Genomic DNA, 14,479 nt, shown 5'->3' with positions numbered 1-14,479 from the left:
TTCCACCCACCACATACTACATATTAAAAACATCAGGTTTGCATGCCCAAACAGGAATCACTATCACCCTACCAAGTACAATTTTCAGGGAAGCATAACCAGTAAATCAAGTAGTAATTGTGAAAGCAACCCACGTAAAGCAGATGCAAATTAAGGAAAACTTCCTTTTTAAAAAGTACTTACGTCGTACTTGCTTAATAACAGGTTTCATAGGCTCCAGCCAAATCTGAAATTAAAGAGAAAAAATTACAAACTGACATTGCTATTTGAATACAATATGAAAACATCAAAAGGAAATTCAAATCAAGCAGTAATTTATGAGTAGGCATTTCTTCCTCACTGCAGTATGGCAGCAATTCCCTTGCATTAAAAAAGTGTACTTATCTATTTGATTTGACATTTATTATGCATCAATAGAAAAACCACTGATCTGTGCTTAAAGCTCATCTGGACAGAAGAAGAGCCAAGTCAGCAAAACCACACCAGCCCTGCCAAGAAGTCGGAAATCATGCCAAAACACACACTGTGCACAGGAGCCAGGTTACAGAGTTACAGAAGGTCTGGAGAACATGACAAGGTCCAACTTTTTTTTTCCTTTCTATCTCTCTTACTTACCGGCTTAAGGATTTTCACTCAGTATTAACTCCCCACATTTGTTTTTCTTCTGACAAGCACACTCTTAAAGAAAGACAATTGCTGTTCTTGAAAAAGAATCATCCATAAAACTAACACTAAAGTATTCTCGATGCTCAACTTTTCTTTTCCCCCATCCTGCTAAACCATACATTGTAAAAAGACAATTATGTTTGGTCCTTACTAGTTACTTCTCTGTCTGAGAGAGCTGAGGATCTGAAGAACATTATCAGATGCAGAAACACTTTGGATGCTCTGCAGAAGAAACAGAAACTAAACAAGCTTTACTGTATTTCCTTGGCTCAAGACCAGTGTGTATTAATGCTATCAGCATTCTTTATGTTTCAGGAACATTTTCTGCATGTGAGTCCTAAAACTAGAAAAAAGTAACAGGAAAAAAAGAAGAAAAAGACACAGTTTTGGGAACATTTTCTAGTTTAGAAGCCACATTGTCCTCTTTTCATGGTACAGTATAAGCAACTAGGAGGCTTACAGAGTGTCAGTATTTATCTAGATCAATGATTTTAGAAGCTTGCAGGTCTATGTTTGCTGAAGATTGTATTTATTAGAAAAGTGCTTCATAATGACTCTTTAGGGAAATTAACTGAAGACTCAATTAACTGAAGATATATATGAACACTACCAAAATCACACATTGTAATGCCATTTTGTAAGTGCTCCATGGACTACACTTTGAGCTATGTTTCCCATGTCCCCCCTGAAAAGGGGAACACCAGCAACTACTTAACTGCTTTATACATTTGCTTAAGATTTAACAAGTAGTAGAATCTGATTCCTCACCTCTGCTTTGTTAGTTGTTGTTCTGGTGAGCAAAGCAGATTTACAAGAATGAAAGAGAGAATCCTACAGGAGACTCCAGCAGACTTTGAAACTTTTGACATGCAACCAACCACATTCACCCCATGTTTTTATTATACGAAATTCATCAGGGAACTGTACATACCCAATATGACTGGATGTTCTGGAACTCAATCCCAAAGTAGTCTGATTCAATCAAATTCAGATGCTTGTAAACTTCAGCCAATAAAGCCTGGCCATAACATTTTGACTGAAGAAGTAAAAAAAAAAAAAAGAGAGATTAATATGAGTACTTTTACAGCAAAATAATAATAAAAAAATATAGCATCTTTAAAAACTACAGAAAAATCTCTCAAAGTTTTTTCACATTATTCTTGTTTCTGTAACACGCAAACATCCAATACACAGGCATGACCCCACGCAAACCACTTCCACAGAAGGACTAAATCTGGAAGGGGTCACTCGAGTTCTACATCCAACCTCCTGCTCAAAGCTGGGTCAGCTATGAGACCAGACTAGATCAGCTACACACTATTTGCAGCTCCTTCCATAAACCAGCATCATTTGTTTGTGTAGCTGGACACTGTGGCTCTCCCCCAGTTACAGTGGGCTGAAGCAGGGGCCAAAATCCCCTTGCTCATACCAACATCAGGGACCACATGGCCCCCTGCAACTTTCACACCAGCAAGACTTGAAACCTGGGCAGATGCTCTGAATGCATCCAAGACAGCCAAGAAAGGCTGGCACAGGGCAGTTTGCACCCAAACAGGATTTCACTGCTGATATAGAAATCTACAGCCGGCCTCAGAGGAAAGCAAGAGCTGCACAAGCAGCCTTCACAGGACCAGCCTGACCACTGCCAGGGATAATGAGAACTAAGCAGAGCTGCTCATCACAGCACATTCAAGGCCTTTGTTCATAGAACTAGAACTCAGCTTCTGCAAGAGGAAGTAGCAGTGTGCGCTTCCAGCCTAGAAACCAACCATGCTCAAGGCTGCATCAAAAGGACTGTGACCAGTAGGTCAAGGGAGGGGATTCTCCCCACACTCCAGTCTCAAGAGACTTTTTATAATGGCCTGTAGTGCCAGGACAAGGGGGAATGGCTTTAAGATAATAGAGGGGAGACTGAGATTAGATATTAGGAAGAAGTTCTTCGCTGTGAGGGTGGTGAGACACTGGCACAGAGAAGCTGTGGCTGCCCCATCCCTGGCAGTGTTCAAGGACAAGCTGGATAGGGATTTTAGCAACCCAATTTTGTGGAAGGTGTCCCTGCCCATGGCAGGGGGCTGGAACTGGATGAGCTTTAAGGTCTGTTCCAATCTAAACCATTCCATGATTCTATGAACATCTTAGAAATACCCTAACTTTTTCCTTAAGAAAAGCCAGGGTGATAGTATTTATTCTGTTAATAACAGGAAGGCTACAGTTCCCTGCAAAGAAACGAGTGGGAACCTAACACCACCCTCTCACACCATGATTTCTATGCAGTCATTTGCTATGAATCCCTCAAGAAACTATGAAACTAGCCCTTTTCACAGTGAAGTTGAGGGCAAAGCCACAAAGGCTAGCAGGGTACAGTGGGAGGTAGCATGGTCACTGATACCCACGTTCTACCTTGGACCATGGAAGTAATCCTACAACTGCAGCAACTCCTCCCTCCAACAGAACATGCCTCAGGCATTCATGCCACTGAAGTCTTGTTTACTCGAGAAGTTAGAGTGAGGGAAGACTCTATCACTTTCCCATCAAAGCAAGCACACACCTCTGTAGTTGACTCTTTAAATTCAGAAGTCTTTAAAAGTATTAGGCAGTATAATAAATCAGTAATTAGAATAAATTAATAAAATGAAATGAAACAATCTAGTAGAGAGAATGGGCCACGACAGGTCAGAACAAAGAGAGTTTTAAAAAATAGAAAAGATGGTGAAAGCTGAGGAAATCGTTTCACATTACTGAGATGCATAAAAATTCAGGAGTAATTGCTTCTTACGGGACAGAGATTAACTGTTGATGTTTTTAGAACTGTGCAGTATAGCTAAATACCTTTGTACCACGTAAAAAAGAAAAACTCCAGTGAGGAAAAAGTATGACAGCTGTGGAGTACTGCAAATCTGACATAGCTTTGGTAGTCACACTGACATGAATGTCTGAATCCAACGCTATAACCAAGGAGGAAAGGACAGAAACAGGACAGAGAACAAGAAGAGATCGGCTCTTCCTTCTCACTTATGCCTTCACAAGTCATGGTTATCTGTAAGGGCAATCATGGGTGTGAAGCATAGATCAGGTGAATTCACCTGGCATAAACACCATTCATTCAGAAAGCTTCTTGGTATCATGCTATATCAGGCTACTGATGCTGAAATCCCCAAACAAACCTGCAAGTCAGGAGAAACGATACAGTTCTTCATCACTTCAGTGGATACAAAGCTGTCTGGCTGGGAGGTGACACAATGTGATGAGGGATGCTCTCCTCTTTCTGGGCAAGTTTTGTGATGTCTAAAATGCTTTTTTTTTTTTTTGTAAGAATACAATTGGATTTTTTTTTAGCCAAAATCTGTGCTTGAAGAAGAGTCTGTTGGTTTGCGTTTTACTTCTTAAATGACACAATGAAATGAGGAATGATATGGGTAATGGTAAGCTGCATCTTCAGTAGATAACATTCTTGCTATTCTGTCTAAGGAGGCATGTTCCTCAGGCATATTACAGACTCTGCACCACAAAACACACATGCTCCTGGAGAAAGGCACTTTGAAAATTAAATCCTTAACTTTCAAATGAAATACATTTCTTGCTTTGCACTTGTGAATAAATCTTAAAACGCTAACCAGGAAAAAAAAAAAAATCCTTAAATACAGTAGCAGGTTGTTTTTTTTTAAGGTACTGATACCCATGCATTTATTATTATTGTATTCCTACTGTTCACGGGCACCAGAGATTTGAGAAAGGAATACTTTTTAGCCAGCAATATTTGTGGGGATGCAGCGATACCATGACCCACCTCACACACTTCCACCTGCAGAAGATGCGACACACCAGCCTGGCTTTTCATAGATAGAGCTATTAATCCCTAGAAGCTATTGAACAGATGTCCTGTGACCTCAAGTCTCTGGCTTCTCATTTGTGAAATAAACAGTAATTCTGGTTCCAAACACCTTCTGTTAGCACTAATCAACTTGGATTAATTTGTGAAAGTCATCTGGTAACAGACAAGTTTTACAGTCAACTGTGTGCTCTGTCCATTAAGGAAACCATGTCGTGTCCATGGCTAGTTATACACACAGGCATTAATATCAGATAATAATACATGGTTTTCTCCCATGTGCAGCATTTACACAGAGTTACACCTCTGTGGCTCCATCAAGTTCCATGCCTGATGACAGTCCAGCTGCCTTCATTCTCCCAAGAAGGTAGCCTGTATGGCATACATACCCCTGGCATCTCCTTCCATTAGACATGAAGAAATTAAGACAGTTGGAGCAGGGAGCACTTTGTAACTGATCAAATTACAAAGGTGTCATCCAAATGTTAGAAGTGTAAAATTATTTTGAATGGTCCATCAGTAATGATTTTGGGTTTTATTTACAATAACAAGTTAAAAAAACCCTCATTCTAAGTTGACTATGATTTCATAGTACTTCCTTCAAAATATAAAGCAAAAATACCAATGTCCCATTTTAAAAGAACAGTATTGATTTTATTTTATTTAAAAATTAAAATGGGTTACAAAAGCTTGAGACAGAACCCAAGCTGGTATTATTATGTCTCAAGTGCTGTGGGAAAACTCTTCTTAGAGATGTTTAGTTCCTCAAATTGCTTATTACATTTATAACCACCCTTCCCCAAAAGCTTTAAAAAGTTTTGAAGTGGACAAAATGAAAGTCACAGAGTGGGCAGCTCCACGTCACTGTTTAACCTGCATGAAAGCAGCACAAAGCAAAATCTTTCAATTAAGTACTTAATTACTGTGATTCGGACGTCAGGGCAAGAAGCTGCATGAATGTGTCTCACAAAGGTCCTGTTTTCAATACAAATTCCCAACACGGCATACTTCCCATTCCAAACTTCTCAATTACTCTTTATATTCTGCCAAGACAGCAACAGCTGATATTACTGAATTACTTATTTATTCCAGATAAAAAAGAAACAGGGGAAAAATTAAATAGGCAGCTACCAAAAGCCTTCCCTAGCAACCCAGCTCAATTGCAATTTGCTACCTGCACACAGGAGGCGTAATGCCTTCAGACCCTGCCCAGTGCTAAGCCAGCATCAGGCAAGAATTGAAACTAATAGGAACAAACATTTCAAGCTTACGTTCCTGGACTGAAGGAGGTGTCTGTAGTTTTTACTCAGCAAAGTAAACACATTCTTTGTTAACAATCTGTAGGACAGAACCGTAAAATAGAAATAATGACAGAATAAGTTAAACGACAGTTATTTTTGCTTTATCATCCCAGTTATTTCCTATTTTCCCAAATATCACTACCTACATGGCAGATCCTCCATCTGCCAGCGCATTTTAGTTTAGGAAGACAGAAAAAAAAACTAGCAATGCACAACCTATGATTTTCAGTAGACCATAGTTCAGTATTATCAAAACCAATTCTTTCTCTGTAACTCCCATGTCCACTTATTTTAAAAACCTAACCCCCCCAGTATTTTCATAATCAGTAGTAATCTCATATTCCAAAATGGACAAACTGCTCTTGCTCAGACTTTTGAAAACCAAAATCCACTTCTGGCAGCAGTCAGGCTGAGGAGGCGGAAAACGTATGTCAATCCAAACCCAATAGTTTGGGAACAAAAGAACTGTAAAGCAGAGGAGTAAAACAGAAAAACTCTGATGCAGACAGAGGAGGCACTTCAGCAAACACCAGCTGACCTTGGAGTTTGTGTTACAGAAATCTGCAGTCCTTGAGAGACTAAATCCTCCAGTAAACAATGTATCTGCATGAGAGTCAGAAGCTGATATTTGACATCAGCATTGACAAGCAGCCAACACTGAATGCTCCATGAGCAACCAAAGAAGAACATCAAGGAAAGAAACCGAACTGATTGCAACAAAGACTCCTTCACCATTCACAGGTATTTTTATTCTTCCTTCTTTTGGTGCCCTTTAGTGATCTTCATGAAAAAGTGATTTCTCACCTTTTGACAAATTAAAAAATAAAACAAAATCAGCAGCTAAGCACAGACTTAGTAACTAAGTTACACCAGACTTGTTATTTCCTTTCTTAACCAAAAATATACAAACATCTCAGTGAGTTTATAGCTCTGTTTATCTAGAGCCCCTTTGTAATCTGTTAGATCTCTGTCCAAATGCAGTGTGATACATAAAAAAAGCCTCCAAAACTCCCTATTAATAACTATCATTGATGCCACATATAAACAAAAACTGCATTTATGGATACAGGGCGTACATTTAAACCACATTAGAAAGAAGGAAATAATACAAGATGGGCAAGGAAGCCCATTCACTAACTTTTTGTTTTCATGCGGATAGGGCTCTGCATCAAGTTTTTAATCCACAGACTAGAAAAGTAAGAATTGACTTCTTTTTCAGTACTTTATTTGTTCCTTCAATTTTGACTGGAACAAGTAACTTGGATGAAAATGGCTCCTGCCTCCTTACAAAAATGAGTACTGGTAACAACAGATGTATCAAACTCCAGTTTCATGTGCTCAGCCAAAAACTGCTTAAATTCTATTTCATTTTGCTTATCTGAAACATTTAACTTTCAGCTTCAATTATTTCAAATTTTCATTTAATCCTTTGTGAAGAAAATAGTATTTTAAATATATGTATTTGTTTTATTCACTCATATACTGACAGGTCCCAACTACAGATTGTTTTACTGTATACACCACCAGAGAGTTTGCAGTGCATTTAACAACGCACAGAGCATTGCATGCACACCCTGTGATGCAGGGGGATTTGACAGCCTCATTCAAGGTGCTCCTCACTGCTTCACACCCTTACAGTCTATAACTGCCACTTACTGAAGATGACAAACCTGACTTCTTCCAGAATTGGGTCAAGAGCTACAGAGTCAATCCAGCACCCATGTAAGTTTGTGAAATTTCTTCCAGTTTTCTACCTTAGTCATGGGGACAAACTTTTTTCTGCACCTGAGGCAGCACGGTCCAGCTGCCAGCACACCAGAGCTTTCCCATTTGCAGCAGAAGCCTTCCTACGCTGTGCCAGGTCAGAATAAGCTTTGAGCAACCTGGTCTAGTGGAAGGTGTCCCTGCCCATGGCAGGGGGTTGGAACCAGATGAGCTTTAAGGTCCCTTCCAACCCAAACCATTCTGTGATTCTATGAGCCCTAGCTCCTCCCAAGCCCATCACCAGACCTCATTTCCCACACCCACAGTCTGCACCACCATGACAGCAGCACAGCCACCAGAAAGCGCTGCTGTCAGAGCAACATGAACATCCACATCTGCCCCAAGCTACAGCCTCGTGGCATTTCTTACTTCATGGTCACAAGACTGAACTTTGGGAATGCACTGCATCTTGAAAATTATTTTGTAACTTCTTCACAAATTCAGATCACTTGTTCAGCCTCGAGAAGAGGTGCCTCTTGGGAGACCTTAGAGCAGCTGCCAACGCCTAAAGGGGCTGACAAGAAATATGGAGAGGAGCTTTTGACAAGGGTGTATAGTGACAGGACAAGGGGGAATGGCTTTGAGCTGACAGAGGGGAGATTTACATTAGATACTGGGGAAAAGTTCTTCCCTATGAGGGTGGTGAGGCCCTGGCACAGGTTGCCCAGAGAAGCTGTGGCTGCCCTATCCCTGGCAGTGTTCAAGGCCAGGCTGGACAGGGCTTGGAGCAGCCTGGTCAAGTGGAAGGTGTCCCTGCCCATGGGAGGGGGTTGGAACTGGATGAGCTTTAAGGCCCCTTCCAACCCAAACCATTCTAGGATTCTATAATTTTTATCTTGAAAACATGCGCTGGGTTTTTTTTTAATTATTGTGTGTCATAGTATTTCTACATGGCAGTGAAATCCAATTTACTTGCATATGGAAGCCGTAAAGCCAAACATAAATTTCTGACCTATTTTAAATTACATTATTACATTGCATATTGGGGATAATTTTTTGTTTTAAGAAAAATATTTCCAAGACTCCCCCCTCATATTTGCCAGACAAATTATTCTAGAAATTCAAACCTAGAAATTCAAACATTTGCGTATAGTTAGCTTTAAACCCGGTGATCATTTAAAGGCTCAAGCAGTGTTAAAGCACTTCGATGCCAAATGAACTGACTCGACCTAACAAACATGCTTTTCCAGAGTGGCTACACTTCCTGGATGCCCAAAAGCAAGAAAACAATATTTTCTTGACAAGGGAAAAGATCCTCAAGACAAGAGTGAATTATGTGAACAAGATCGGGAAATGTATGCTTAAGTAGACAGCATGCAGAGACAGAAAACGTTCTCAAGTTTCAAAAGTGCTCTTGTGCTGAAATAACTGGAGCACTCGAAATAAAACACGTTGCACTCAGGGAAAAACAAAATGGCACCACTGTTAACACAGTGGTCAACCAACGCGTGTTCCCCAAGCGTTCTATACACAGCACACAGAAAAGCCACACACAGAGCAGAAATTCGTGGTCACTTTCATTACTTGGAGAGGAAAACATAAACCCCCAATGCCTCTTTTTCATACAGTGCTCTAGACCACCGGGAGAACAGGTAAGTCACACAAACTAAAACCCTGTACCACATCACTGGAAAGCATTTCACAGGATGCTACCGCTTTACAATTTGGCACCAGAGTCGATGCTTGCTAATAATTAAACATTCAGACGACAGCAGCCACAGTATCATGGAAAGCAGCTGCTTTGGAGAGGCTGATCCCATGCTGCAGCCAGGATCACAGCAGTGACAATGCCAGAAAACTGCACTAGCTGTGATGCTGGGGCTTTTTTCACATGTACTATTTTTGGGCAACCTGATCTAGTTCAAGATGTCCCTGCTCATGGCAGGGGGTTGGAATAGATGACCTTTGAAGGTCTATTCCAACCCCAACTATTCTATGATGCTACGATTCAAATAATCTACAAAGGGCCAGAGCATTGCAACCCTCAGAGTCTTCCTCAAGCATCGCTTGCGCACTGGAAAGGGCTCAGCATCGTCAGCATGCTATGTTAAAGACCTGCACTATTTCAAGCCTATAAACAACTTGGTTGCTGAAATAACCACGGACAGATACAAGTGCCTAGTTACAAAAACTACCTGCTGTCAAAATGTGCAGTCTGCCATTATTAGCCATTCCCAAAACCAAGCCTTCTTCCACTTCAAGAGTTTAAGGCTCATAACTTAACATCTTAAGTACCTCCTTTGTTCATGCAAGCTGTAAATCAGTATAATAAAGCTAAGAAACTAGAAGTTAGAAGACTGTGAATTCACTTCCCCCTCCACACCCTGAACTTTGCTACACACTTGTGCAAACCACTAAATCCATTCCCTCTAACATGCCTGGCCACTTCATATATTTAGACTGTAAGTAGAAACTTGCACTGCATCATTTCATATTCTTCTACATATATATAAATAAAACCACTGAGTTTTAAGTAATTTTAAACACAGACAATACTGTGCTTCCCCTTTGTTCATAAAAAAATATTACTAAAACTGCAAGTCTTACCCCACTAATTATCTTGTGCCTCAGAACCCCCACCCGTGCCCACATCAACCAGATTTGATCTGAGCTTTCCCTGTGAGGTGTTCTGGTACTCCACAATGGCACATCACTTTGAAGAAGCCTTCCTGAAGGAAACAGTTAAAAAAAAAAATCAAGGAAATAAGATGGTCATGAAAAATTTTCTGCAGAAGTCAGGTGTTTGTGCAAAATCAAAACTGTACCCACTGTCCTAACATCACTCCCCACTGTACTTTGATCAGAAGTTCATTATCATGGCAATGGGTTAATAAATATCTACAGGCCAAGATAAAGCCAAAGCTTTATTAACTTCCCTCTTGCCAGAATGAGTCTTTCCTACATCTCTGGCTTCGAGCTAGCTAGCCGAGAAGCAGCGCAAGAGACGCAGTGATGCTCATCCCTGCACGATTTCAGTTCACACAGCTCTAACCCAGAGTCTCTAAAAAGCCCACTTTCGTCTTTTTTAAACTAATACAGGCATTTTACCACTGCCCTTTTGTGCTCTGGCTCCACCACATGCTGTGGCCAAGCCTTCTGCCAAGGGCAGACAGAGGACAAAACAGCAGCTTGGGTAGCAGATACGTCAAACACATCAGTCCAGGTATCAGCGCTGAGAAAGTGGAATGGCAACTGAGCTTGCATGGGTTCTACCACTGAGGAAACACCATCACTGAAGGCTGGCCTGTGCAGTGAGAAGGCATTAACAGTTAAAATACTTCACTCCCCTTCCTCAGCCTGAGGCTGGGAAGAAACAACTTCTTAAGTGATGTCTTCAAGTTTGCTTTCACCATCATGAGAGCACTCCAAATGACAGAAGCATGTGTGCACAACCCAAAGACGGTGCTACAATTGTATTAAAAAGGCATCACAAGTTCTACTACACCTGAAAAGAGAAAAATAAGGAGCGAAACACTCCAATTTAGACAGCTTGATTTTTTGTTTCCCCTCGACATTTTGTACCTGTGGGTTTTGACCACAGAGCTCAGGTCAAGGCAGCAGCACACGCAGAAGCTTTTCAAAGACTTCCAGGAGTTTCTGTGAACTCACAATATAGAACTCACAATATAGACCACTTGGCCTTTTAAAACTCTTAACTTTATTAATGAATTACAGATAAATGGATCTTACCCCCTCCGTATCCAACATCACAGTCTTGAAAATTATATCTTTTCCACTACGTATCATTACCACATCACAGGGTTTTTTTAATATTCAATTTATATGGTCTGTCTCTTACACAAGTAGGCAACACTACCCTTGCATTTTGTTGCAAGGAGAAACAGATGACACACAGGTATACTTTGGCAACCCTATCTATTTAAATGCACATTCACAAGGCTGTGCTTCTCAACATCAAGTCCTTTTTTTTTAGTAGGCACTAACCTAAAATTTCTCTGAACTGCCCCTTAGCACACTGCATTTCTGTGGCTGTCTTTAGCTGACTGTGGGTTTCATGGGTTTGGGTTGGGTTTTTTTCCCTTTCAGGCTCTATATATTCTACAGAATTATCCATCTGCTGACACAGTTTTGAACGTCACCCATGCCCAGAGGAGGCTTCCAGAGAACTTCCTTTTATTTTTTCTTGTTTAGCTCCTGAATGCAGCATTTCTTACAGTTGTTTTGCTAGAATCACAGAATAGTTTGGGTTGGAAGGCACCTTCAAAGATCATCTAGTCCAATGCCTCTGCAATGAGCAGGGACATCTTCAACTCTATCAAGTTGATCAGAACCACATCCAGCCTCGCCTTGAATGAGATATTCAAGGACATTTAGGGATGAATGGCTGATTTTCACTGTCCTTCGATTATGAAAAGAGAAATAAGCACGTGCTCTCTGCAGACGTGTTTAAGAAATTAGCACTATTTCCTTTCTTTATTAGTGACAATGACGCATTACTGGAATTGGTAAGGAAATCTTTTTTCTTTACAAGGTTGTGTATGATTTACTTCAGAAGCATCCTAAAGGAACTAAGTACAAGAATTGTACTACTGCATGTATGCCACCAGCATTATGTTATGCATTGGTTTACTTCATCAGATCTCATCCAGACAGAACAATTACGGGCAGAAAATTCTCAGTATCTATATGATAAAGAGAGCTTAAAAAGAGTTCAGCTCTACACCAGCTCAGTGCTAAGCTAACTAAATGTGGCTCTCATACTGTTCCTCAGGAGACTGTACAAGAGCAGCTTTTCATCTATGAACTTCATGTGGTGAAGTAGACTCGATATAGCATAGCACAGCACAGCCACAGAGTTACAAATTTAGTCCATTCATTCATACTTCAAGGACTGTGATAACACTTGACCACCATTTTACTAAATGGTTTCTGTGCTTTCAGTTACAATATGTGTACTTTTCATGCAGGAATATTCAGAGTGTTTCTCCTTTGCTGCAGTATAACTCAATTTTTGCATAATGGGACATCTCATGCAAAGAGAACTGTGAAGTACTAAAATTGTTTTTATATTGCAATTTAAGTTCGCATCTTCCCTTAAAACAACAACAACAAAACCCAACCCAAATGTCTGGCTGCAGTTTCATCTTTCCCCACCCAATACCACATTCCTACATAGCATCAAAAAAGTCAAGCCCCCAAACACAAAATAACAGGTCTTAAAAAATATACAGTGAATCAAGCAGTACACAAATTGCAAAGCTTCAGTTACTTTTTTCTTTAAAGCCTATAATAACTTCAAATTTTCAATAGTGAATTACTTACTTTCTCTTCTGAGGTCAGACAAAAATAAGTCCTAAGGCAGTTTATTTGCCATATTTAGGAGAGTCAAACGGGAGCAATGACAAACATCTGGCTATGATTCTTTCTGGAATTTTGACTATTTCTTCCTGGCCAGGGAAGAAAAAACACTGAGCTGACTAACACAGTATCTCAATTCCTTCAGCATAGAGCTTAATAGGATTCAGAAGCAGCCTGTCCCCCTGCTTCCCACATATTTAAGCTGTTAATACTTTTACAGCACAGAGGGGGGAAAAAAAGCCTTTATGAAAGGAAGGTCTAAGCAGGTGAAGGGAGAGGCAGGAGGGCAGCTCGTGCCTGGCTCTGCCAGACAGCCAGCAGCAGGCTGACCCATCCTGCTGGGAGGTGTGGTGCTGCAACACTGGTGACACGCTCAAGGCTTGCCATGGCCCACTGTAAGCATGGCCTCTCTGAAACAGCACTTCAGAGTAAACATTTTTCTGTGCCCATGACATGCTCTCCATTTCTAGCAGATGCACCTTTCTTACTTAAAACTGCTCAATAACAGCATTTTAAGCTTCAGAATTTCTGGTTCAGCCCCAGAAGAGTTCTTAGGGATATTACCGTTACTGTAAGAAGCTACTGATAAGCAGCATTTTCCAATATGCCTTGAACTGAAAACACTCTATCCAAACCACAGGAAGTCACAAGGCACGTACAAGCTGTTAGATTGCTTCCTCTGCTGTCCCAAAAACCTCCCACGCTCCCAGCCCACTAACTTGTTTCAGGGCCCCCCACTGCAGTGAGTCGTGGGCACAGGCTCCAGTGGCTGGTCAGAAAAACAGGCATCTGAAGAGGTGCCATTGTCATGACACTTTTTCAACTACAGACGCCTGCAAACTGCCCAAACATCAGAATAACTAAACACAGCTATTCTATTCTAAACCCATGGAGAGAAAGTAGTTTTGCACTTTCAGTCATGCAGCTGTAAATTTAAATAAAGAAAGGAAGAACTGCATAGGTGGTCAGCAAAGACAGCACTGCTATCAGAGTAATCACCGATTAGCTGTTTTCAACTTAATATAGAGTAAGTCACTTAAACTCTGTAGCAATACAACAGTGCGTTTAACAGAGTTGATCAGTAAACTCCAAAATCCACACAAGCAGTGAAAGGAGAATACCTAATAAAAAAATATGGGAGGGGGTGTAATCTTATTTGATGAGCCTGTTCCCGTGAAGGGCAGTGGAGCCGAGTGTTTCTCTCCCAGGCAGTCCACTGGTGTCAGGAGAGGTACACACTGCACAGCACTGCAGGGATATGGAACATGCTCTGTCTTTCATGTATGTGGTAAGAAAATGAGAAAAGATACAACTACCTTCAAGAAACAGTCATGCAAAAAGAAACAACAGGCCTGGCAGAAATACAGAAAATAGGAAAAATCACAACAAAACCAAAAGCATTTTCCTAAGGCCAAGCTTCACGCTCTGAGGCACCAGAAGGCTTGCACTAGCCTGAGCCACAGAGAAAGCCTTCAACAATACTTAACTTCACAGCATGGTGAGGCTGCCCGACAAAACCAAATTCCCAGCACAAGAAACAGACATCACTTGAAATCTAAGGCAAATTCAAACCAACGTAAAGCTAACTTGTATTATTAAC

General features: G+C 40.8%; 1 protein-coding gene across 6 annotated transcripts in view; it reads right to left on the bottom strand.

The window, feature by feature from the left end:
• The window catches only part of FARP2 (FERM, ARH/RhoGEF and pleckstrin domain protein 2), a 73,724-nt gene that overhangs the window by 48,029 nt on the left and 11,216 nt on the right, over window positions 1–14,479 (bottom strand). For all 6 annotated transcript variants that reach the window (XR_009963303.1, XR_009963304.1, XR_009963305.1 and 3 more), the window contains exons 3-4: window positions 1,598–1,702; window positions 184–226 (exon numbers count right to left, since the gene is read on the bottom strand). Coding sequence is in view for 3 of the 6 variants with exons in the window: in XM_062611147.1 (XP_062467131.1) it covers window positions 184–226; window positions 1,598–1,702 (148 nt within the window). In the remaining 3 variants the exon portion in view is untranslated. The remainder of the gene's footprint in view (window positions 1–183; window positions 227–1,597; window positions 1,703–14,479) is intronic.

Source organism: Pezoporus occidentalis, unplaced genomic scaffold (genome assembly GCF_034315485.1).
Source record: "Pezoporus occidentalis ecotype Australia unplaced genomic scaffold, CSIRO_AGI_Poc_V1 ctg151, whole genome shotgun sequence".
Taxonomy (NCBI): Eukaryota; Metazoa; Chordata; class Aves; order Psittaciformes; family Psittacidae; genus Pezoporus; species Pezoporus occidentalis.
Note: the sequence above shows the minus strand (reverse complement) of the source record. Positions and strands in the feature narration are given on the sequence as shown.